At 56.3% G+C, this 23,313-nt stretch overlaps 1 protein-coding gene across 3 annotated transcripts in view; it reads right to left on the bottom strand.

The window, feature by feature from the left end:
- Nucleotides 1-1,548: 1,548 nt before the first annotated feature.
- The window catches only part of CMIP (c-Maf inducing protein), a 235,742-nt gene continuing 213,977 nt past the window's right edge, over nt 1,549-23,313 (bottom strand). For all 3 annotated transcript variants that reach the window (XM_070399132.1, XM_070399133.1, XM_070399134.1), the window contains 11 exons: nt 17,888-17,953; nt 16,637-16,663; nt 16,355-16,403; nt 14,365-14,472; nt 12,028-12,144; nt 10,431-10,571; nt 9,627-9,674; nt 8,417-8,563; nt 7,406-7,511; nt 5,966-6,036; nt 1,549-3,446 (listed from right to left, as the gene is read on the bottom strand). In XM_070399132.1, the coding sequence (XP_070255233.1) occupies nt 3,393-3,446; nt 5,966-6,036; nt 7,406-7,511; nt 8,417-8,563; nt 9,627-9,674; nt 10,431-10,571; nt 12,028-12,144; nt 14,365-14,472; nt 16,355-16,403; nt 16,637-16,663; nt 17,888-17,953 (934 nt within the window). In that variant the 3' untranslated portion in view covers nt 1,549-3,392. The remainder of the gene's footprint in view (nt 3,447-5,965; nt 6,037-7,405; nt 7,512-8,416; nt 8,564-9,626; nt 9,675-10,430; nt 10,572-12,027; nt 12,145-14,364; nt 14,473-16,354; nt 16,404-16,636; nt 16,664-17,887; nt 17,954-23,313) is intronic.

Below are 23,313 nucleotides of genomic sequence, written 5' to 3' on the forward strand. Positions count from 1 at the left end.
TGCACACCAGCCGGTTCCTTTTCCGTCTGCAGGATTCCACCATGTGGGTGTGTCGCCGTGCGTGTCTTCATGCTCTCGTTGACGGAGACACTTGCGTTGCTCCGCTGTGTGACTAGCCCACGGTCTGTTTATTCATTCTCTTCTCAGTGGACTTCTGGGCTGTTTCCACTTGTTGGCTGCTATGAATAACGCTGCTGTAAACATTCCTGTGTCTTTTGGTGGCCGTGTGAGCTCAGTTCCCTCGGGCACACACTCGGGAGTGGAGATGCGGGGTCACAGGGTGGGCGGAGGCTTCGCGTTAGGGGATATGCTTTCCAAAGCGGTTGAACCCATTTCTACTCCCATTGGGAACCTATGAGCACTTCTGTCAGCCACCTCTGAGGGTGGGTGCCAGCTGGTTCTCGGGGCCCAGGTGCAGAGCCCTTTCAGCTCAGTGGGCTGCTGCCTCTGTGGCTGAGGCTGGGCAGGGATACCCGGTGCCTCTGCAGTGTCCTTGGGAGGGTTATCCCAGCCTGGCACGAAAGCCTGGCACCACCAGTCACTGTCTTCCCCCGAGGCAAGCAGCTTAGGTGGAATGTGGTCCCGGGAAACTCGAATGGGACCACAGGAAAGTGTGTGTGTGTGTGTGTGTGTGTGTGTGTGTGTGCGCGTGCGCGCGGGGGGGGGGCGGGGGGAGGCAGGAAGTCCAACAAGCAAGTGGGCCCTGGGGGCAGCTGGAGGTTAGTCCCAGGGAGGGACTCCAGGAGCCAGAGCTCACTGACCTCATGAGGAACCAGGCAGGCAGGGCATTCCCACACCAGCCCTGCCTGCCACTGCGGCTGCTGCCAGGCGGAGAGGCTCATTCCAGGTGCCCACAACCTGCCTCAGCAAGGAAGCCAAGACCCTGCATGTCACCTGCCTCCTTTCATCCCAAACACCATGTTCTGCAGTTCTGACTGCTAGGCTTCTCTTGAACCTGTCTGTGCACCTGGTCCCTGCCCAGCCCCAGCCATTCACCCAGCTTTGGGGAGACCTTCCCGTGGGCCTGGCTATCAGCTTTCCTGGTCCCCTTGTTGACCTTGATGAAGAGACCCAGCCTCTCCTGTCTCCCTCCCCATTCCCTTTTTGGACACATCGAGTTTGCCTCCTGGGGACATCTGGGGGAGGGAGCTGGACGGATGGAACTTGGCGAGCCCTCCAGGAACCAGTCTGGAGCGCCTAGGAGATGCGGAGTCTCGGGCCCACACAGACCTCAAGAACCAGAGCCTGCACGTTCGAGTCCCCAGGCGGAGAGCAGGCACGTCCACCTGACAGTGGGCAACTATCTGGGGACATTTTTAGTTGTGACAACTGGGGGCGGGTACTCCTGGCATCAAGTGGCTGAGGCCAGGGATGCTACTCAGCACCCCCCGGTGCCCAGGACGCCCCCACATCTGTCAGCAGGGTTGAGGAGGAGCAGCCCTGGACACCCAGGCAGGTGACTGGACTCAGCTGTGAGCCCCGGCTCCGGCCAGGGTCGTGCCCGTCCCCCCACAAGACCCTCGGGAAGCCACACAGAAAGGCCAGAGGTCAATGAGTCACTTACAGTTTATTTTTGCCTGAAAGTATTTCACATCTCTGAACACAGCTACGTGACAGTAGTATAACCATCAGGAAAAGCAACAGTGCGAAGGGAAAAGGTGGCATGTCTCAGTTCTTTTTTTTTTTTTCCTTTTTAAATTTTTTTTTGTTGCTTCTGCTTCTTCCTGCACCAGAGTGCTATAAAGTATGGGACTGTGGGGAGAGAATAAAACCAAACAACAGAAAACAACAACAACAAAACAAAACACAAAACAGAACACTCACACGCACACGAAATAAAACCTGGCACGTAAAATGAATTAAGACTGAAACCCAATTTCTTTTTTTTCCTTTTTTAAAAAAATGAGGGCATAGTCGGGGGGTAATAAAGTCTACCTAGCAAAGTATAAAACGACAAAAGCATGGTTTCCATTGAATAAGATTAAATATATATAAAACAATTACATTGACTGGGGGTTAGGTCTGGAGGTGCCGGAGGGGGCGTATTTGTGCTAAAACAACAGAAAAGGGGGCTTTGGGGAGAGGGGACCCCAAGTAAACCGTAAAGGGGCTGCTCTGTACAGTGAGGGCTTGTTAAGAAAAAGCCGCCTGTTTATAAAAGAAAGGAGGTTGGCTGTCCGGGCGGGTGGAACAGGGTCTGTGCAGTGGTCACATTCATGGGGGGCTGGGCAGTCAGGCTGGTGGAGGCGACGTCTCGCTCTCCTCCCGAGACCATGCAGGGAGGCGCATGCACGAGGAGACCACGGGCACGGGAGGGAGGGAGGGAGGCCACAGGTCGCAGAGTCTCAGTCAGGGCCGGGACAGCGGAGGCACAGAGACGGGCGCTCCAGGGAGAGGGAGAGGGTGGGGCAGCTCCTCTCCGGGGGTGGGGGGACGACAGGTTAGCACCCCCCTCCAAATGTGTAAAAGGGGCCGAGAGAAAGCCAGGGCCTTGGAGGAGCAAGACCACAATGTGGGGACCCCACTTTTCCTCCCCCAGCCTGACCCCCACCCCGTGAGGAAGTTGGAGACATCTGGGAAACGCACAGGGGTGGGTGGGCAGACAGACAGACAGACGAGGAGAGAGCATTAGCATACAGAATCCATTACTACAAAGCAATTAATTTTCCAAGAAGGTTCTTTTTTTTTTGTTTCCTTTAAAAAAATAACAATAACACTACCACTACCCTGACAGCCAACTGGTTTATACAGGACTGCACGCCAGGGCGGGTGGGCGGCGGCAGGTGGGCGGGCGGGTCAGAGACTTCATAAATAAGAGGCAGGTCCCAGACCTGCAGTTTGTCAACGTTTCTTAAATAGGCGCATTATTTAAATCTTATGTACAACGAGAACCACTTTGCATAGCGATGGCGAGGACACAGGATGGGGTGGTGGGACTGGGCCCTCCGGTCCCAGTGGCAGGTGAGTTCTCCGCGGGACCTCTGAGGAGAAGCCTCCTTCTCGGCCTGGAGGCCCATTGGATACGTGATGGTGGCGTCAGAGTTCACTTTTCCCACACGGCATTAAACACAAAGGCAAAGAAAATCCACAAAGGGTCCCCCTCCCCGATCCAACCCCCGCCCCCCACGCCCTCCCCGACCCGCTGATGCTCCTCTGGTTGCTACAAAGTCCGTTTAGATCAGGTCAAGGTTCCAATTATGAAGCTAAGAGAATTAGGCGGGGGCTGGGCGTGCTCATGACCTTCCCCTCCCCCTCCCCCAGCGCCCTCTGCCCCCAGAAAGACCCCCATCTATCGCACAGCCAGGAGGCTGGGTGGGACCCAGGCCTGGCGCTCTACAGCTATTAGTCAAGAGTTGTGTGTTGCGGCTGCAGACTCCTTCCTGCGCGGAGCTTCACCAGGCCTCCGTGTAGCGGACGTCCACTTCCTTCAGGTTGGGGAGCTTGGCCTGCGGAGGAGCAAGAAGAATCCGGTCCCTTCCAGAACCTGGCCCTGCCCTCCCCACCTTGCCGCTCCGTGGAGGTCAGCGCGGGTGACTTCAGAGAGAACTGAGCAGGTGGGGTGTCCCTGGCTCCAGAGTAAATGGCCTCAGAGGGGCTGGATCCCCTGCTGGCCGCCCGACCTTGGACAGCTCCCTCCCGGAGCCTCAGCTTCCTCATCTGTGGAGGGATCTGAACCCAGTTCCAGGCTCACAGGACGATGCCAGGGACCAAATACCTAATGCACGAGGCCCAGAGCGCCCTCCCACAGAGCCCTGTGCTCTCCGGAAGGTGAGTCTTGCTTTACCACCGCTCACAGCCTCGTCCCTCTCAGAAACCGGCAGGCTAATGAAGCGGGGTCACTTACGCTGCTGGTCCAGGGGCCTGGAGGATGGTCCCCACCTGCTGTTCCTCAGGCAGCTCCCTCTCTCCATCCCTGCCACCCGGATGCCGCCTCTTGTCCTCCTTTAGGAACAGTTGGCTCCTTCCTGACAAGCCTGCACTGCACAGAGGCTGCCGACCCGCCTCCTGCCTTTACTCCCCCTTCCCAGCTCTCCTGGGCACCGGCCAGGGAGCCTTTCTCTCACACGGACACCTCCTCACGGCTCCTCTCCTCTGCTCAACAGCCCTCAATGGCTCCCAATGCAGAGGCCGCACACTGAGGCCTGCAGTCACAGGACAGCACTGTAAACAATACTTAAGCCGACCTTTCAACATTAGCAGACTACACAGGACAAACTAGATTTCCAGGTTTTCTTGGGAAACGGGGAGATCTGGAGGCACTGGGTTGTGCACTTTGTGGCCCCCCGAGTCCCCGAAACGTGGAGGCTGGGAGGCACGGCCGGTGTCATCCACCTGGCACCAGGTGTCTCCTGCCTGTTTGGAAATGAAAGCGACTTCCTCCCACGGCTTACTGCAGCCCCTGCCACTCGGTCTGGGAGACCCTAAAACAGCGCAGGTCTGAGGGCCCTGGAGTTGGCATTCCTGACAAGTGCCCGAGTGAGGCTGACGGGGCTGAGGTCTGAATCTCGTGGGTGGGACCCAGGCTGGCTCCGCCCTGGCCCAGCCTGCACCCCCCTCCCGTCCCTGCGTGCCCCTCAGGACCCTGTGGACGGCCCTCTCTTCCAGCCGGCCTGGCAAACTCGCTTCTCAAGACTCCCTTTTGTGAAAGTTCTTCTGCCCAGTGAGTGGAGCTGCCTGTCCCCTCCCTGCTGCCCCCAAGCCCTGTCCTGTCTGTTAGCTGTGCTTCTCCTGCCACTCTCAGTGCCCCCAGCACGGGTCTGGCACACAGTAGGTACACCAAAGGCATCTGGAGGTGCGGCAGTGATCAAGCCTGGCTGCAGGTCTGGCTGAGCTGGAGGTGGGAGATGACCGGGGAGGCCCTGCTGAAGGGGGCTTCAGCCAAGAGCTGCTGGAGGATCTGTCCCAGCAGCCTCCTGCCAGCGCCCTGGCTCTCGGCGGCCCTGCCTGCTCCTTCTGGGGCAGCTGGTACCGAGCCCAGGATAACGGGGTGGCAGGAGGCCTCCCACTCCCTACTCCCAAACAAAATTCCACTACTCCGATTCTCTTCCTTTCCCCAGTTTCATCTCTCCAATCTGGCTGCCGCCAGCTCTTACTGTGTGGCTGCACCAGCCTGTGACTGTTCTCCCTGCTCTACTCTTGCTCATACTCCCTCTCAAAAGTATCTATTTTCCACGTAGCAGCCAGAACAAGCTTTAAGCAGCTCACGGCCCTGTCAGAGCCCCTGAAGCCGTCTCCTGCACGTGGATAGGATCCAGAGTCCTCCCGTGACCTACATGGGCTTACTCCGTCTGTCCCGGTCTGTTCTCTTTCTCACTTTCTAGTCACGTTTGCTACAAAGTCAGCTCCTGTGACCCTTCCGCTCGCCGTAGGACCTTCGCATGAAGCTTCCTCTTGCCCCCCGCAGCCCTGGCGTCTCCCCTCTGGGGTCTCAGCTCAAGGACTGTCCCCATCATCCCATGCCACCCAGGTCCTCCCGGTTTCCACTCCACCCGTTCCCTGCTGGCCTGCTCTTTATCAGTTCTTTCCATCGGCCATTCTTTTCTTTCCTGGCTTATCGGCTGGGGTCATACCCTTTTTCCTCCATGAGGGCAAAGCACCACTATCTAGATCAGTGGTTCTCAACCTTCCTAATGCTGCGACCCTTTAATACAGTTCCTCATGTTGTGGTGACCCCCAACCATAAAATTATTTCGTTGCTACTTCATAACTGTAATTTTGCTACTGTTATGAATTATAATGTAAATATCTGATATGCAGGATGTATTTTCATTGTTACAAATTGAACATAATTAAAGCATAGTGATTAATCACAAAAACAATATGTAATTATATATGTGTTTTCCGATGGTCTTAGGCAACCCCTGTGAAAGGGTCGTTCAACCCCCCAAAGGGGTTGCGACCCACAGGTTGAGAACCGCTGATCTAGATGCTGGCCAGAGGGAGGAGGATGGAAGGAAGGAATTACCTTCAGATCTTCATAGGTGTCGGCCGAGAGCTTGGTGCTGTTCATGTTTAAACTGCAGAGACTCTTCATAGCTGTACAAGAAGAGACACACAGACAGACAGTCATTATGTCATCGAGACCCCACAGGGCCAGCTGCAGGTAAGAGACGGTCAAGCTGGGGGCCTGACTGCAGATGCCAAGGTCCCCGCTTAGGAGGCGGGGAGGGAGCACAGCTGGGGGCTGCGTGGGACAGAACGCCCGTTTCAGGCACGTGCTGGTCTGAATTAGGCCCATGTTCTCTCCCTGCCCTCTGAGCTGCCATCCCTTCTGGTCCCTCGTCTTGTCCTTCCACTGCCTGGACCAGAGCTCAAGTTATTTTGCCCCAGACAAGCCCCGATGGAATGGGGCTGGCTCTCCCCCAAGGGAACCCCAGAAGCTGACTCAAGCCCTTGTTTCTCCAGAGCAGCCCTCAGACTTCGGTTTGCGTCACGAGGTACACAGGGAGCCTGCGAAAGACCTGAATGTCCTGTCAACTCCCAGAGATGTGAGGCAGGGGCCAGAGCGGGGCCAGGGATCTGCACTGCTACCCAGGCCCCATCAACACTGATATCCAGCAATAATGCCATATTCAGAGAAGTGGCTCCAAATCTCCTCCTCTCCGCCTTCCATTTACCCTGCCACCTGCCCCACCCCCTCCTAAGCACCCCGACAACAACCTTGTAGAAGTCATGGCCACTGTCCAGCACGCCTCCCTCTTGGCCAACTCCTACGTATGTCTTTCCCACCCAGATCCAATCACCTCCCAGGGAAGCCTTCCTTGGTCCCTCCCTTCTGAGGCACAGGGCCTCTCACCTACACCAATGGGACAGAAATGGGAAATGCAGGTCCCCAGGCTCAGCATCCCCCAGGATCTTCATTCAGTAGATGAGGGCTGGGCTCAGAAACTGCCATTTCGAGGTTCCCTGAGTGAGTATCGTGTGGCTCTTCGTGTGAGGGCAGCGCTTCTCAAACTTCAATGTGCCAGGACTCTCCCAGGCAGGTATACAAGTGCAGTTTCTGAGCCAGCAGGGCTGGGGCGGGGCCCAAGAATCTGCCTTTCTAACCGGCTCCCAAGTGATGACTCAGGTGGACTGGGGAGCACAGTAGTAGGAATGCCCTGGAGCATTTTCCTTGAACCTGCACCCCCGACCCCCCCCCCCCCCAGGGCTATGACAGCATCAGGAGGGTAAAGGCTGGGCCTTACTCATTTTTACTTTTTCCTCTAAAATTTAAGTTCATGAGGGCAGGGGTATTTTCCCCATTTTGTTCCTAGAACCTAAAATGGTGCCTGGCACATAGCAGGTGCTCAATAAATGCTTGTGCCACATAGCACAGTGTATGGTGTCAAGTGGAATGAATGAATGAATGAATGAATGAATGGAAGGGGGCCCTCATCCACCCTGGCAGCCCCTCAGTACTCACAGCTGAGGGCCAACAGGCCAGCATCGGTGACAGGCGTCTCGCACAGGTTCAGCACCTGGAGCATGGTGAGGTGTTCCGACAGGAGGCGCAGGCCGGCGTCTCCAAACTGTGGGGCACAGAACCTCTCAGCCCTGGAGACCAACTCTGGCCCCCCAAGGCAGCCCAGGATATAACCCCAGGGCTGGGGCAGCTGTGGAGGGAGGGAATAGGGACAGAGCCCAGCTCTGAGGCCCACAGCCCTCCCAGCCTCGGGGTCTGGGCTGTTCTCACTTTTCTCCACAGCCTCTCCTGACCTCGCTTCCAATCCAGCTTTTGCTGGTGGGACATGGGCCTGGCAAGGGCCCTCCCTACAAATCGGTTTGGCCATCTGTCAATGGGGGGCTGTGAGTGGGAGGTGAGGTGGCCTTTTCCTGGGCAGGACAGGGGATGGGCTAAGGAGTGGAAAGTTGGGCCTGGAAGGCAAACTGATGGGTACGCCAACTGTCATTCTGTACAATGTGCCGATGGCGGGGCTGACAGGTCAGAGGTGTGGAATGGTGACCACTTGTGCTGATCCACGCTAAGTGTTTAACAGGGCAATTGATCCTGAGCACTGGCAGCAAGCGTCGTTGTGCCATGGCCATTATTACAAGGAAAAGGCCCACAGCTACCCACAGGCACAGGAGACCCTGCCTCTCAGCTCTGCCTGGCATGCCCTTGCCCTGGACCTCAGCAACTCCAAATGTGAAATGGGCCACTAGGCTTCATGAGGTCCTACACCTCCTCTGCCTCTGGGAGGTGGCTGCTGAGCCAGGGAGGGGGTATGGTAATCAGTGACTGGGCCATGGGCTCTGGGCAGAAAGGCCAGCCATGGAGGAGTGTACAGGGTATGGAGGAGGGTGTAGGGGCAGGGAACAGAGAGGAGGACACAAAGGCAGGGTGCAGAGCGCAGGCGCAGGGTGCATGGAAGAGAACGCAGGGTGCAGGGTGCATGGAGGAGAACCCGGCGCAGGCGCGGGTGGGCGTGTGTACCTGAGTGGACCACAGGTTCAGCTGCTTGAGAGAAGGCAGTTTGATGAGGTGCTCAGCGCAGGCACTGGTGACATTGGTGAAGGCCAAGCTGAGGTTCTCCAGGTTTCCGAAGGAGCCAGAGCTCAGCAACCGAGCCAAGTCTGCGTCCTGCACACAGATGGGCAGGTGGGGTCTCAGGGGCGGCCAGGAGCTCCCTGCGGCCCTGAGCCATCCACCTCCTCCCCCAGCTCCTTCCCCCTGCTCCACAGAGAGTGGTTTCTGGGGGCAGCAAATCCCCAGGAGCGGAGGTGAGGGCATGGCCTGGCGGCTGCGATGTCAAGGAGGGAGGGCTGTCTCTGTGGGTAGCAGCTGCCAGACGGAGGAAAGAGCCTTCAGTGCGGTGACTCACACCTGAGTCAGCAACTGGGGTGTTCCCAGGCCAAGTCCTCCCCACGGGCGTGCATGTGTGCACAGACACCCCTCCCCCTCCCAGGCAGCAGCCCATACCCACTTGCCAGTGCTAACACGAAGGCCCCCTCTCAACTCTCAGGACTGTGGAGGTGGACAAATATCGGAGGCCCAGACTGTGAGGTTGTTGAGGCTCACACCCATTCTCCCTTCCATGTTAGCGATACAATTCCTGAGTTTCAGCTGCCACCTGGCTGTCCTAAATTAAAGCTCATTTTTTCAGCTGTTGGGGCCATGTGCTAAACCCGGACCATGATATACAAGTTGATGTGTCAAGTGAAACTTCTATGAAGGGTCACGTTTATCTTTGTCTCTTCCTTCTTCCTGCTGCCGGAATGCAGACAAGATGGCTGGAGCTGGAGCAGCCTTTTTTGGACCACGAGGAAGAAGCCATGTGCTAAGAATGGTGGGGCATCGGGATATAAAAAACTAAGATCCCTTGCAAAATGGGGATGGTACGAGGACCAACCTAAGTGGGCTATTGTGAGGAGAAAAGAACTTAACAACACAGTATCTGGTATAAAAATGCTCAATGTATATTAGCTATTACCATTATTATTGTAATAACTCGTAACATGTTAACATTAATAAGCGATCATCTTTTTCATAATGTTTGGTTTCCCCCTAAAAAAGCTGGCTGTTCAAGTCCTATGGTCCCGGTTCACCTCCCCCATCACCTCCAACAGACACCACCTGCCCTCCCAGCAGGAGGACAGCCCCTCTTCCCTCCACCGGCCCCGCAGAGAGAACAAAACCAACTCACTGTGGACTTGGAGGGCAGTGTTAGCCTGGTGGGCCCGCCTTTCCTTTGCTGCAACAGAAACCACGCTGATTATGACCCATTCTTTCCCGAGTTTCCTCCCTGCGTCCCGCCTCTCTTTACACTCAGGGAACCTATTTCTTGGTTGTAGAAGCAGCATGATGGTTGTGATCCCAGGGGCAGACCCAAGACAAGGTTTGAGCGAAGGCCGTTTATTCAAGAGGTGCTCCCAGAGTCAGGGAGTAGGGAAGAGCCCATAAAGGCCCCTAATGGAAGGTGCTGCTATCAACCCAGCTGCCCCGGGGACCTCTGGGAAGTGGTGGAGGAGCCACGCCCCAGAGCCACCCCTCCTGAGCAGTGAGAGAAGGCCTTTGCATACCCTCTCCCACCAGTCACTGGCTGAGGCTGCTCCAGGGGACAGGGGCGTGAACGCCCCACCACTTCTGCTCTGCAAGCATGTGGACAGAGAGCTGTTTGGCCAAGAGATGTGCTGGCATTTGAAAGTCAAGGCCCAGGAACTGAAATGGGAGGTGGAGTTGGAGTGGGGGACGGTGAGCAGACAGTGACTGCCATGCATGGCTCTACGGATGAGACAGGAGGTCGTTGGGCCAGCACCTGAATATGCTGTGTGATTTGGGGCGCTGGCTTGACCTCTCTGATGATCTGGAGAGTGGTGGGTGCTAATCATGATCTCTTTGGATCTAGAGGGGGATTTGATGAGACAGAGGTCCCCACGGGTGCAGAGGTCCCTGGGCTCTGCCCCACTGCACCCTACGCTCTTGCTGGCCGGCCTAGCCGTGGGCTCACCAGCTCCTTCAGCTCCCGCTGCCGGTCGCACAGCTGCTCGTACATGCGCTTCCCCACACCAGTACTCTCCAGGGTTGAGATGATCTGCAGCTGGGTGTCGTTGTTGTCGATGATGTTGTACTCCAGCATCAAGCACAGGATCTGCCAAGAGATGGGGAGCACGTTACCACCGGCTGCAACTCTGGACGGGTCCTCCTTGAAGGGGCAGAGGCAAGCAGCGAATCCCAACAGCCCCCCACGCCCTGAAAAGGGGGGTCTCTCAATAAGTTCAACACACCCCTTCTCCCCTAAAGGCCTTATTTTGAAAACCAGCAGCCCACTCTCCCGCTGTGACACTGCAGGTCACCTGCCCCAGCTTCCCCCTGTACAATGGGAGTGCCGGAGTACGCCCAGCCGAGCGCACAGCAAGCCGGCTTTTAGTAAATGCACACGAAACGATGCACACCAGGCCCAAGGACAGGGCACCTCTTTCTATCCCTGGTTCCTGTCCCCGTGCTGAGCACACAGCAGGTGCTCAGACACGCTCCCGGAGCTGGAGCCTGGGACCTGTGCCTCGGGCAGCCGCACATGCACTTTCCCTCCCGGGCCCTCTGCCCGGACACACAGGCTGACAGTCCTGCCTCTGAGATCCCCTTTCCCTTCTCACTCGCCCAGGAAAGCCAGCCCGGCCCTCACGCCACTGCTCCTGCTCTCCCCTCTCCCCCTGCCCCACACAAGGCACTCAGCTCCAACCTCCTCACCAGGACCCGTGGGCACCAGGCTCTTCATGCATGTCTGCCCGCATCCCGAGCCTCTTGCCCTGGACTCACTGTGTTCTAGGGCCTGGCCTCCCCTCTTCTCCCACCAAGCCTCCTGCTGCGGGCCTTGGTGGGTTTGGTCCCACAGCCTGGAAGGCTCTGCTCCTGCCTCTTGCTAACGCCTCTTTGGTCCTCAAGTCTCACCATCCCTCCCACTTGCATGGGATGCTCTTCCTGCTGAGTGAAGTCTAACCCCGTCCTCCTGACTGCAGCCCCGCCTTGGGGACTGACTTCCAGCGGGTGTGAGTGGCAGTGATGCCGCCTGACTTCTGAGGCTGAGCTGGGAAGCGGAATGGCTCTGTCTGGCCTCTCTCTGTGCGGTGGCTCCGGGGACTTTGGGGAGACAGTGGAGCAGGGAGGTGCCATGGGGGCTGGGACCGGTGTGTGCTCCTTGGTGAGTGGGAGCCCTCCCACCCCAGGCTGCTGCGTGGACAGAGGCCGGGGAGCTCGGCCGGTGGAGTCCTCTTAGGCCAGAAGCCTTGGAGGTGAGCCAGCCCCCCATCTGACTGTGACCCCACGAGAGATGCAGAGTGAGAATTGGTCAGCTGAGTCCAGTCACCCCAAGCTCCGCGAGCAATAGAAAGGCAAGTGTTGTTCGAGCCCCACTTGGGTTGGTCTGTTACGCCTTTGGACAATGCCCATCACAGGTGAAAGGAAGAAACTGGTGACAAAGGCCTCCTGCTCGCTGAGCTCCGAAGGCTGGGACTGCACCTGCCGGGTCTGCTGCTGTGTCCCCAGCTCCTGTAATAGCTGTGCTTAGAGCTCCATCAACAAGAACAGGGACCGGGATGGCTCCTCACCTCCACCATGGTCTGGTTGCCCCTCAGCGCCAGGAGCATGCAGGGTCCCAGCTTGTTTTCCGCCAGGGAGAGCAGGAATTTTTTGGTCTTGTAACAGGAGCCCATGAGGATGTGCACCTGTGAGGAGAGACGGCCCAGGTGAAGGGGCTGTGGCCTGTGGTGCCTGCTTCCGTGTGTGGAAAGTTTGTGAACCAAGAAGACACTGATCAGACCACGTCCTGTCTGGACAGAGAGATCCGACATGATCACCAGCCCCCCAGGGGCATTCAAAAGACCCCTCCCGGACACATGCTCCCACATGGGTGAACCTCGAGGACACACAGGACAATCCTAGGATTCCTCCCCCATGAGGGGCCCAGAGCAGTCAGAGACAGAAAGTGGATGGTGGGGCCAGGACTGGATGGGGCAGCAGCCCAGGGGGAAGATGAAGGTTCTGGTGATGGATGGTGGTGATACCTGCAGAACAGTGTGAATTCCTTAATGTCCCTGAACTGAGCTCTTAAACATGTCAAACAGTCAGCTTCATAGCATATGTTCTCTGCTGACATTCGGCCTCTGGGTCAGCACCGGTGAGCCTGGCAGAAGCCCTCGGGCAGCCCTCGCTCAGGGTGCCCGGCCTCACGGGACAGGGGATGGTACGGAGCCCCGCCTTCCCTTCCTCAGCCTGCTGTGAGCTCCGAGGGTATTGTGTGTGATCACCTGCCCCAGAAATCCAATAGGCAAATTCTGCTCCATCCTGGGTTAGAGGTGGAGCAGCCAGTAAGGAAACTGTGCTTCTTTCTGGTTCCTGGAGACAGGGCCCAGGGGCAGGGGACCCAAGCGACAGGGCTGGGCCCCAACACCTCGTTTGCTCTCCCCGACTTCACACCAATAGCCAGTGCCCATCATGGTTGCAAACGGTGGCCTAATCAAGGGGACAACCTTCTTCGCGTGCGTATCTGTGGAAATGACGCCTTGCCATCCCAGGGGCTGCCTGCTTCCTTCCTTCCCAAGTATATTTTTTCCGCTCCATCATTAACAGCTCTGCCAGGTCCCTGAAGTCTCTCTCACACAGGGGTGGGGGACCACGGGGTGTTGCCATGGTGAAGCTGTGACGTCAGAGGAGCCGCAGGGAGAGGTGAGAGGAGGTGCAGGCAGGCAGGGCCAGCACTTCCAGGATGCACAGGGTCCTCCAAAGGGATGTGAGGAGTGGAGGGAGTGCGTAAGAAAAATGACCTAAAAATAAGCCCCTTTCTAGAAAGTTCCCGGGCCAGCACCAGGCGGAGTTGTCACTGCAGGAACTCAGCTGGGCTCACTGTGAGCCTCATGAGCGCTCGCCTGCGGAACCGCCTCCCAGCGAGATGGGAATAACCACAGCCGTCCCTTCCGAGCACTGCTGTGCGCTGCGCCCTGCCCCAGCTATCCACACGTGACCGCCCCCCCCCCCCCCCCCCGTAACCCCCGAAAGACTATACTACACTTCCTGTTTCACAGACGAGGAAGCTGAAGCCCAGAGAGGCAGGTTAGCAGCCCAAGGTCATCACGCTGGTGCAGCGTAGCAGCGCTGCCACCTGACCTGGCCTGGCTGACACCCTCGCTATCTCAGGCTTGGGAACAGGTGTGATCTTGGAACTGAGCTGGTTTTGTCAACAGGTGGGACAACTGAGGTGGCCAGCCACCTGGAGGAGCATCTGGCCTGGGAGATGGAGTCTGCTCCTCCCAGGAGACGGACACTCTGCCACTGGAAGGAGGGGCCGGCTCTGGACCGCCTGGGCCTGGGTCAAGGGAGGACGAGAAGTCGGAAGGCCTGTGTGACCTCTGCATCTCTGGGCCTATCTCCACATGGATGTGATTAAGGGACAGGGTTGCCGTGAGGATTAAGAGAGAGTGCATGTGAGGTGTCCGACACAGTGCACAAGGCACCAAAGTCACCACCGGTGCAGTTCATGGTCTGGTGATCTCACACCCCACGTCTCCAAGGTGGGACGACCATCCTGACCTGGGCCTCTCACTGCAGATGAGCTCAGCTGAGCTGACGGACCTGCGGTGCCTCCCAGAATCCCCATGTGCTCAGTTCCTGGACTTAACATGGCAACCACGATGAACTGCGAGAGCTTGGGCAGCTAACCTCGTCTTCAGCCTCCTCGTCTGTAAAACCGGGTACAGCGTCACCTCACACGGCTGAGTGAGACTGAGTGGGGCAAGCCCCTAGCTGGGTGTCTGCTTGGGCAGCAGAGGAGAAAGTGACATGTGCTCTCACTGCCATCTTCACCAGCCTCACGCAGGCCTGGAAATCCCCGGGGTGGCCCAAGTGGCTCGGGCAGCTCTCCTTCACCGTGAGAGGTGACCCCCACATACCATGCTGGCGAACAGCTCCCCATCGTCGTCGCAGGCCACCCCTCCGGGGCTGTAGAGCTGAAACCAGCCGTCCTTGCCGGCCCGCACGCTCAGCAGGCAGGAGTGCACCTGTGGGAGGGAAGGCACAGGGTCAGTGCCACGCAGACCGACCCTAACGCTGAACTGCCATCTACATGCACGTGAAGGGCTTGGGCAGTGAAACCGTTACAGCTGTTCAGTCAGTGACCTGGCCTTCAACTAAATCCCAGCTGTGGTGTCCGACACAGGGATCCAGCATCAGCATCAGCCCGTGGGACAGAGCCGGCCCAGCTTGGTTAGTGGCCAAACAGGGGAGAGAGGCTGGAAGCAGCTGCTCAGACGCAGCCCCCTTTCCCCTGTGCCTCTCGGGGACTAAGGGGCATTTCCCCCCTCTTCTCTGTCTGGGTCTCTGTCATTCTCTCTGCACATCTAACCCCTCAGACTTCCTCCTCTCGCTGCCCCACCCATTCTTGGGGTTTCTGCTCCCCCATCACTGACCCTCACTCCCAGGTATCTGCCCCCCTGACTCTGAGTGTCTGCCCCGACTTTCCTACTTCACCTGCAGGGGTGCTGTCCTCTCTGGGTCCCTGCCCTGCGCATCCCTCTCTCCCGCTGGGCCTCTGCCACCCCCTCAGTAGGTCCTATCTGCACCCCCTTCTGAGTCTCTGTGCCTCTCCCTAGAAGGGTCTCTTTTCAGGGTGAGGGGCAATTTTAGTGGCTGTCAACCTCCTTCCCAGGGTGGTTGGGCCGGGGTGTGCATATGTGCAAATACGTGTGCGTGTTGGGGAGGAACAAGTCCACATCCACCCTGGCCACCGCTGTAATCGCACGGAGAAACAGTATTTCCTCCCCTCCTCCCGGCCTCCGAAGAAAGCGGAGAGAAGCGCTCAGCGTTTCCTTCAGGAGGGAAGGACAGTCTGACTCACAGATATTCAATTAAACACAAGTAAACAAAAAACAGAGGCGGTGGGCTTTGATTTTCCCCCTGCGTCGGGAGGATACCGAATGTTAACTTATCAGTTTCAAAGAAGAAAGGAATCAAGAGCATGAAACCTTATTCGACAAATACAGCAAAGAATTTGTAAGAAAACAACCCTGGCTTCATTTAGGAGGGAGAAAGCAGGAGTGAGAGTGAAGGGAGAGGGAGGAAGAGAAACAGGAGAGAAAATCAAAGGAGGCCACAGGAGAGGGCGGGCGAGACCCTGCAGGGCGGGGCTGCGCCCACACCAGCCCCTGGGCCTCCCAGCACTTGGCTCTGCCTCTCTGCTTTGGGACGCAGCTGGTACCACTTTTATTCTCCAAACTTCAAAGTTTGCAATAACGGCTCACTTTCCAGGGGATTCTGAGACTCTTAGAAACAAGGGAGGCCATCACTGGTCCCAGCCAGGTAGACGCTTCCTATCTGCCAGTCCTGCTTCTTCCCATCAGGCTCAGAACTGCTTTTGGATCAGGGTTTAGAATCATGGTGTTTTAGAACTAGATCTTTCTAGATCCTCCTGGAACGAGGCTTTACAGCATGGCCTGAGGAGAGTATATTCAGGCTCCCTCTAGAATAAGTTGCTCTCTCCTCTGCATCCCGGACCCCATGTGCACAGAGGAGGGGCCCGAGCTCCTTGGGCAGGCTCAGTGTGCCCACTGCAGAGCCGGTTACTGCACAGGCTCTACAGCCACACTCCCTGGGTTCGAATCCTGCCTCAGCCATGTACCAAGTGCACGACCTTGGGGATGGAACTCAACCTCAGTTTTCTCACCTCCGAAAGGGGGTAATGTTGATGTAAAATGGGGATAAATAGAACCCACTGGTAGGGTGATGAGGATTAAATGAGAACAGGTGTGTCTGAGACAGGGTGAGCATAAGAGCCTTTGCCAACTGCTCCGAATGCCCGTGGGTGACAAGGAGGCCCTGACAGAACCACGGACGGCGGCTGCTGGAGCCCGGATGGCCGGGCTGGGAGGAGAAAGGAGGCCTCACCTCTTGTCGTGGGTCCTCGGCGAACCTCTGAATCACGTACTTCAGTTCCCTGGAAGAGACAGGTGGGGACAGAGTCATGCCCAGGGTCCGGGCTTAGGTGGCCGAGGACGGGGTCTGAGGGGAGCCAGCCCACTTGAGCTGGCAGGATGAGGAAACTCCTGGATGGGCCTGGCTGCCTCCCAGAAAGCACATGACGGAGGGAGGGCTGGCCACTGGGATGACCTTGGGACAGAGGGCACTCGCGCTAGAAGAAGGTAACGAGGGCGCTGCCCGAATACTCACTTGGTGAACTTCTCGTGGGCGAGGGCTCTGCAACAAAAACAAAGGGGAGAGTGCGGTTAGCAGGGAGCTTCTGGACAGGGCAACCATCCAGAAGTCTTCCTCTGGGGAGGCTAGGCTTTATGGCTGACTCGAAGAATGGACAGGAAGCTGGAATGAAGCACTGAGATTTTGTCCCTACTTGAAGCTGCAAAACAAAGTCTCCTTTGATGAGTGAGCAGACTGAGCCCCATGTCCTTCAGCCGCCCCAGACCCACCCTGTAAGCAGGAGGGCGGTCTCGGATGCATGTGGCTTGTGTGTCTGCACGTGGACACCAGGACCCAGGGGTGTTCGTTAAGTGTTCGCACTAATTAAGGTGCGCACCAGGGCGGCATTCAGGGATGTTCTCCAAGCGAATTGCATCATGGGCCCACTGTCAAGTGTGTCCCTTGGGCTGTGGGGACGGTGGCTGCAGCCAATGACGCCACTGCTCTTGGAGACCAGCGGCTCTCAGGAGTCAGATTTCTCTGGTCTCGGGTTCTGGGGGCCCCCGGGGACCAGCCCAGCCAGCAAATGGGGCAATTACTGAGTGTAATGTCCCCCTCAGAGAGCCACATTTCATAAACATGGGCTCGCTAATCGGCTCCAGAGAGCCTGCTGCCTCTGGAGGCCTGGCTCCTCCACGCCGATTGAAAGAGAGACCTGGAGGCATTTCAGAGCCTGGTTATTCAACACAACTTCTCTCAGGCCATCACCCTCGGCAGTTTTCTCCCTATTTTGCTGTGATTAATTTAATACAGGAGTGGGTAAGGGCCGCTAAAGAGGCAGAGGGTCCATTCTGGCCAACTCACTGTGGAGCATGAGCTAACGCTCATAATGGACACAAAGAGCTTTCGGCATATCGCTGTATGACATGTAAAGTGACTGCATGTGCTTTTTTATGTTTTTACCATGGCATCGGAGAGAGGAGGCAGGTATTACTGTTCCCATTTGATGCATAATCAAGATCATTAACTTTACTGCATGCAGGCATGGTGGGGACAGCTGTCTGCACTCTCAACTCAGTGAACCCTAACAATGCAAGGAGGTGATCTCCCCATTTTCCAGGAGGTCCTCCTCGAGGGTCTCGAAGCTGAGAACGACATCTCCATCTCCTGCTGTCGTCCACAATGTTCCCAGGGGGCCCGTGTGCATCCGAGACAGGAGTGGCCTCCTTAGGGACTCAGTGGGCGGTTCAGGGTTTCCTCACAGGTGGGTGGTGGGGTGGGACTTACTCTTTGGGGAATGGAATGGGTTGAAGCAAGCTGGCCAGAGACGGTCTCCAGTCATCGTAGTCGGACCTAGAATGAGAAGGAGCGAGGTCAGGCTGGGTCTGGAGGGCGAGGTGTGCAGCGTGCTGTCACGATGGCCACAGGCTGGGCGAGAGTCTGGCAGAGGGTCAGGTGGCACCCACTCTGCTCTGACATCTCAGTGAGCAGAGAGCTGGCACAGTGTGGCTGCGAAGCCTGGGGACAGAACTGGTCCAGGGACCTCCTTGTGGCAGCCGAAGGGGCTGGCCATCCACTCCCCAGAATCTCCTCCCTCCTGGCCTTGGAACTCAGGCCACGGGGTCACGGTTCCATCTTTTGAACTATCAGAGGTGTTATGGGCTGAAATGTACCCCCCTTCCCACATTCATATGTTGAAGTCCTAATACCCCAGCTCCTCAGAATCCAACTGTATTTGGAGACAGGCCCTTAAAGAGGTGACTAAGGTAAAATGAGGTCACAGGATAGGCCCTGATCCAACACGACCGGTGCCCTTATCAGAGGAGGTGAGGACACAGACACTCGGAAGACCAGGCCAAGGAAAGAGGTCTCAGAGGAAACCAGCCCTGCCCACACCTGGAGTTCACAGCTCCAGCCTCCAGAACTGTGAGAAAATAAATGCCTGTTGTTTAAGCTGCCAGTCTGTGCAATGTTGTTATGGAAGCTTGGGCAGACTAATACAGACTAATACAAGAGGGATTAGGTTGGGAATACAAAGTCATTCTCATCTTTGATTAGCCAGAACTGACTGATTCTCAAAAAATAAAAATTATAGGCTATTTATTTGTTGTTTGGGTCAATGCTCCTGATATATTTGATACTGCTAGTTTGTGTCCAGATAACAGCTTTAAAAAACAACAGTTACTGCTAATAGCAATAACAACACCAATGGTAATAGTAACACTGAAAAAATAACAGCTACGACTTTGTCAACACATTGGACATGCACTCTGCATATGCCAAAAGCTTTACCTCTGTTCATTTACTCTCCACAATGAAGATTATATGTAATTTTATATATATTTATACAATTAATACACTGCTGTTATAGAGTATGATTATATGAGTAGCCTCACTTAACAGATGGGGAAACAGAGTCATACACAGCAGTGGCTGGTGGAAAATCGAGTCCAGGCTGACGCCAGATCCCTTGCTGCCCTGACAGACCTCAACGGAGGTCTCAGGTGAGACCAATGCAGGAGGTCCCGTCCCATTTGTGCGACCGCAGGAGCAGCATCTGCCTGAAGGACAGCCACAGCTGAGGTCTGCTGAGCACCCACTGTGTCGGGACTTGCTAGCTCATGGAACGGGCCCCACCAGAGCCCCTGTCACAGGTGAGAAGTGGGTAAGGAACTGCCCAGGTGACTGCAGAGCTGGGCTGCTAAAAGGGCCTGGAAGGGCAGCAACGGCTTCCGGAGGCAGCTGTGTAGTCAGCAGGGCTGCTCCCCTCCCACCAGCACAACTTAAAGAAGCAGCTCCTTCTGCCAACTCCCCAGAGAAGCCACGAGGTTCAGGAAACTTGGGGAATGGCAGCGCCTCAGCCTGAGGACAGACAGGCCTCCCCAGGCCCCGGAGCATTTGCACACAGCCAGGTTAGTGCACACACCTGATTCTTGGTCCTACGACCCCATAACTGCTTCACGTTCAATTCAGTGTTTCTCAGCCTTCTTTTCATCTGGTACCCTCTGTCCCCTGTCCCAGGCCCCCCGCCCCAAGGAGCTCTCGACTTTTTTTCCCCCCTTAATCCTGACCTGAGGACATAATTTTATTGATGTGACAGAGAGAAACATCTATGTGAGAGAGATACATCGATTGGTTGCTTCCTGTACTTGACCAGACAGGGAACCGAATCGGCAACCCTTTGGTGTACGGGAAAATGCTCCAATCAACTGAGCCACCCGGCCAGGGCCCAAGGAGCTTTCTTGACGAATTCTCCTCATTGTTCTCTCAACATACTGTATATGTTTATGTGCTATATGTCCACCTGTGCTTTAGACCAAAAAAGGGTAAGAACTAATATTTGCTCCATCACCAATGGATGGTTTAGCTAACTCCTGAGAGCTTTCCCACCCCACCTTTTCCAAACACATGGTGATCAAGTGTCAGCCTTCGGAACCCAGCCCACACCCTGGGGGGCTCGGAGGAAAGACTCAAACGCCAGACACTAGAAGAGAATTCCTCCAAAAGCCTGGTTGCCTGAGCTGAGTCCTACAGTGCTGCTGGCCGAGGTTTACTAAGCACCTACCGGGCTGTGTGCTGGGCATGGACTTGCTTGCTTAATCCTCAGAACAGGCACTAAAGGACGAGGGAGAATCACACCTGCTTTACAGGTGAGAGAGCGAGACGCTGAGCACCTTGGTGACCCATCTGCGTCCAGGCAGATAGGAAGCACGGAGCAAGGGTTCCGTGGATCCCAGTGCCCAAGGCGGGGCACACGCTCTGTGCCGCCCATGGGTGGCTGGGCACAGGTGCTCAGAGGCCTGTCAGATGCACATCAGGACATAGAGCCCCCCTTCTGACTGATACCTGTATGCTTCTTTCCGGGGGAAGGGTCACATTTTTGCAGCTAGCTTGTCTTCCCTCTGAATCCCTCCCCTCCCAACACCCAACTGTCACTGACTGACTCTTGGTTTCCAGAAAACCTAAAAGTAATAGCAAACATTGTGGATACACACATGGATCAGGCCAGGTGTTCCTCCCAGAGACCTGGCCGCATTCCACAGACAAGAAAACTGAGTCTCAGTGAGGACACGTGCTGGCCCAAGCTCAAGAGCCTAGTTCCTGTGTCTGTGTTCCTCCCCACTGAGCTACGTGGCACCGCATGTCCCCTGCATCTACCTGTGAAGAAAGGCCATGTCCCTTTATCAAAAAAGGCACTTACTGGTTTTTCTTTTGCTTTAAAATAATAAAATATGTTCTTTGTAAAAATGCCATCAATGCAGAAAACTCTAAGGCAACTTTAAATCTCCCGTAATCAGTGTGGGTGTTGTGCCCAGTGTGTGGGCACACGCTGGGCTCCATCTAGGGCGACGACACAGCCCGGCCCAGGGCTCACTCCTGAATGGAAAGGGATGTTGACAAGCCTGTCCCCTGTTCCCAGGTGCTAAGCTCAGTGGGAGGCGGAGGCCAGGGGTCTGGAAGGAAGCCCTCTCCCTCCTTCGTCTCTCCAGCCTGGAGGTTGGCCTCCCCACGGCTCACACGGGATCAGGAAAGAGAACATGAGGGGAAGAAAGGAGGAGGCAGACACTTCCTTCCTCGCCCCTGCCCAGCCTAGCTCCAAGTCTGCTCCAAACCCTGAGTCCGACCAGCGTGAGCATGTGCAATGCGTGTGCTGGGCAGAGGCTGGGAGGCTAGGTGCCCGGGGGCTGGCCAGGCCCAAGGAATGGAGAGCAGAGCACCTGCCATGAGCATCTGGAGAGCAGCGCCAGCCTCAGGGTTGGCGAGTCGGGCAGGCCCGGGATGGGAGGGAGAGCTGCAAGCCTGACTATGAGCAGCCTGACCACCACCCCCAGGAAGTGGACAAGACAGCGAGGCCTTCCCTGGCTCAGGGAGGAAAGGGAGAGGTGCCTCGAGCATCCTGAGGATCTCCGACAGCTTCAGGCTCCAGGCACCCAACACTCACTCCTCACGTTAATGGGGCCAGGCTAGCTCTAGATCCCCACTTACAGGTAAGACAGGATGTCCAAGCCCCCAGTCAACCCCCCTTCCCTGCACCGAACTCCTGGTGTCTCTTCTCAGCGGAGCTGCGGCACTGGCTGGGGCGGTTCACGGAGCGGACTATGCTGGGTGATGTACCACGTTTCCCATGTCCCCTCCTGGCACCTGCCTTATACTTCTAGTTACACCTCCCCGTCTTTAGGACACCCCCTCCCCTTCATCCGCATTTTCCCCAACAGCCCCCGATGGCTGGAGCATCTTCCAGCTGACTAAGAAACCCCCAGGCCTCTTTTAAAACCCAGGTTTTTGCAAAATAACAATCCCGAATTGAGCTGATCAAAAAGCACAGACCTGCGCCCCTCTCCTCACAATGGCTACTCCCTGCTCTTCCTGTCTGTGGCCTCCATGTGGCCAGCGGCTTCCCACTCCTTCCCACCGGCGGGCGGTGTCACTGCCTCCAGCAGTTGCTGCTACTAGATTCAGAGGGACTGGGAGCAGCTGGGACCCCGGCATCCAGCAGAGCCTGGCCAGACAAGGTGCGCAGTTAATGCTGGATAAAGGAGTGCAGACACAGATGGATAAGGAAATACTCGAATCGCATGCAGGTGCCCGGCCGGCTAAGAGCTGGACTCCAAACCGCCACAGACCCAGCTGCTCTGTCCAGCTCCCGAGTCCATGTTCTCCGTCAGACCACCCAGCCGGGGCCTCACAAGGGGGTGTTTGCAGGGGAACCTTGACCTGCATCGGGAATAGTCCTCCTTTTCAAGGGTCTCCAGGGAGCTTTTTGAGGCTTACGTTCCTTTCAGAGGTGTGAAATTCTAACCATGTGTGGGCTTTCCTACACATAACCAAGGCCTGGGCCTTTTAGGGCCTGGGCTGTGTATGTGTGTGTGTGTGTGGGGGGGGGGGGGGGGGGGGAGAGGCGTGATACTCACACTAGGGGACCAGCAGTGCCTGGTCTGATGAATAGGGCTGACAAGCTGGGCCAAGGTGCTAAGCCTGGCTTCCTTTGCCCCCCACAATGCCCTCTTAAGACCCCTCAGTTCCAATTAGAGCCTCCTTTTTCATTCCTTACACGTAACTCTCATTCAGGGAGCACTCCTACTGGTAACAGCAGGCCTCTCTTATCAAGAACCAGCCTGGCAAGGTCCCGTGCCACTAAATTCTTAGAGCAGCTCCCCGAGGAAGATACCCATTTCACAGACCAGAACGCTGAGGGCAAGAGGAGCCAAGAACGCTGCAGTTACCAGCAGATTGCCATACATGCATTTCCTAAATCCCCAGATGCATGCTTCTTGCCATCAATGTGCTTTGAATGCCATATTGGTGTGTTTTTTTTTTCCTCTCAATGTGTCGTTAAATCAACGATGCATCTTACTCTCAATGGTGTCTTAAAATAGAGGAAACACAGCTGTACTCAGGAAGTGTAGTAACTCCCATCTGCCTGGTGTCTACACTTGCAAGGCGCCCAGAGCCATGCCCTCCACCCGTCTACTGCCCCGAGGCAGCTGTGACTCAGAGAAGACCAGTAACTTGCCCAGGTCACAAGCTAATACTGATATCTCTGTGGCCCTTGAGCCCAGCAGACGGCTCTGAACCTGAGCTCTTTCCCATGTGTCCCATACTGTCGTGCTCTGAGGTGCTAGGGCTTAGGGGGCCCAGTGTGTCCTAGGCCTTCCGGTGGGCCAGTGACTCAAGCAGGCAGTGGAGTTGGAGAAGGCAAGTTGCTCGGAAAA

This window comes from Myotis yumanensis, unplaced genomic scaffold (genome assembly GCF_028538775.1).
Source record: "Myotis yumanensis isolate MYYU_CA2020_CCGP unplaced genomic scaffold, mMyoYum1.0.hap1 SCAF_18, whole genome shotgun sequence".
NCBI classification, from domain to species: Eukaryota; Metazoa; Chordata; class Mammalia; order Chiroptera; family Vespertilionidae; genus Myotis; species Myotis yumanensis.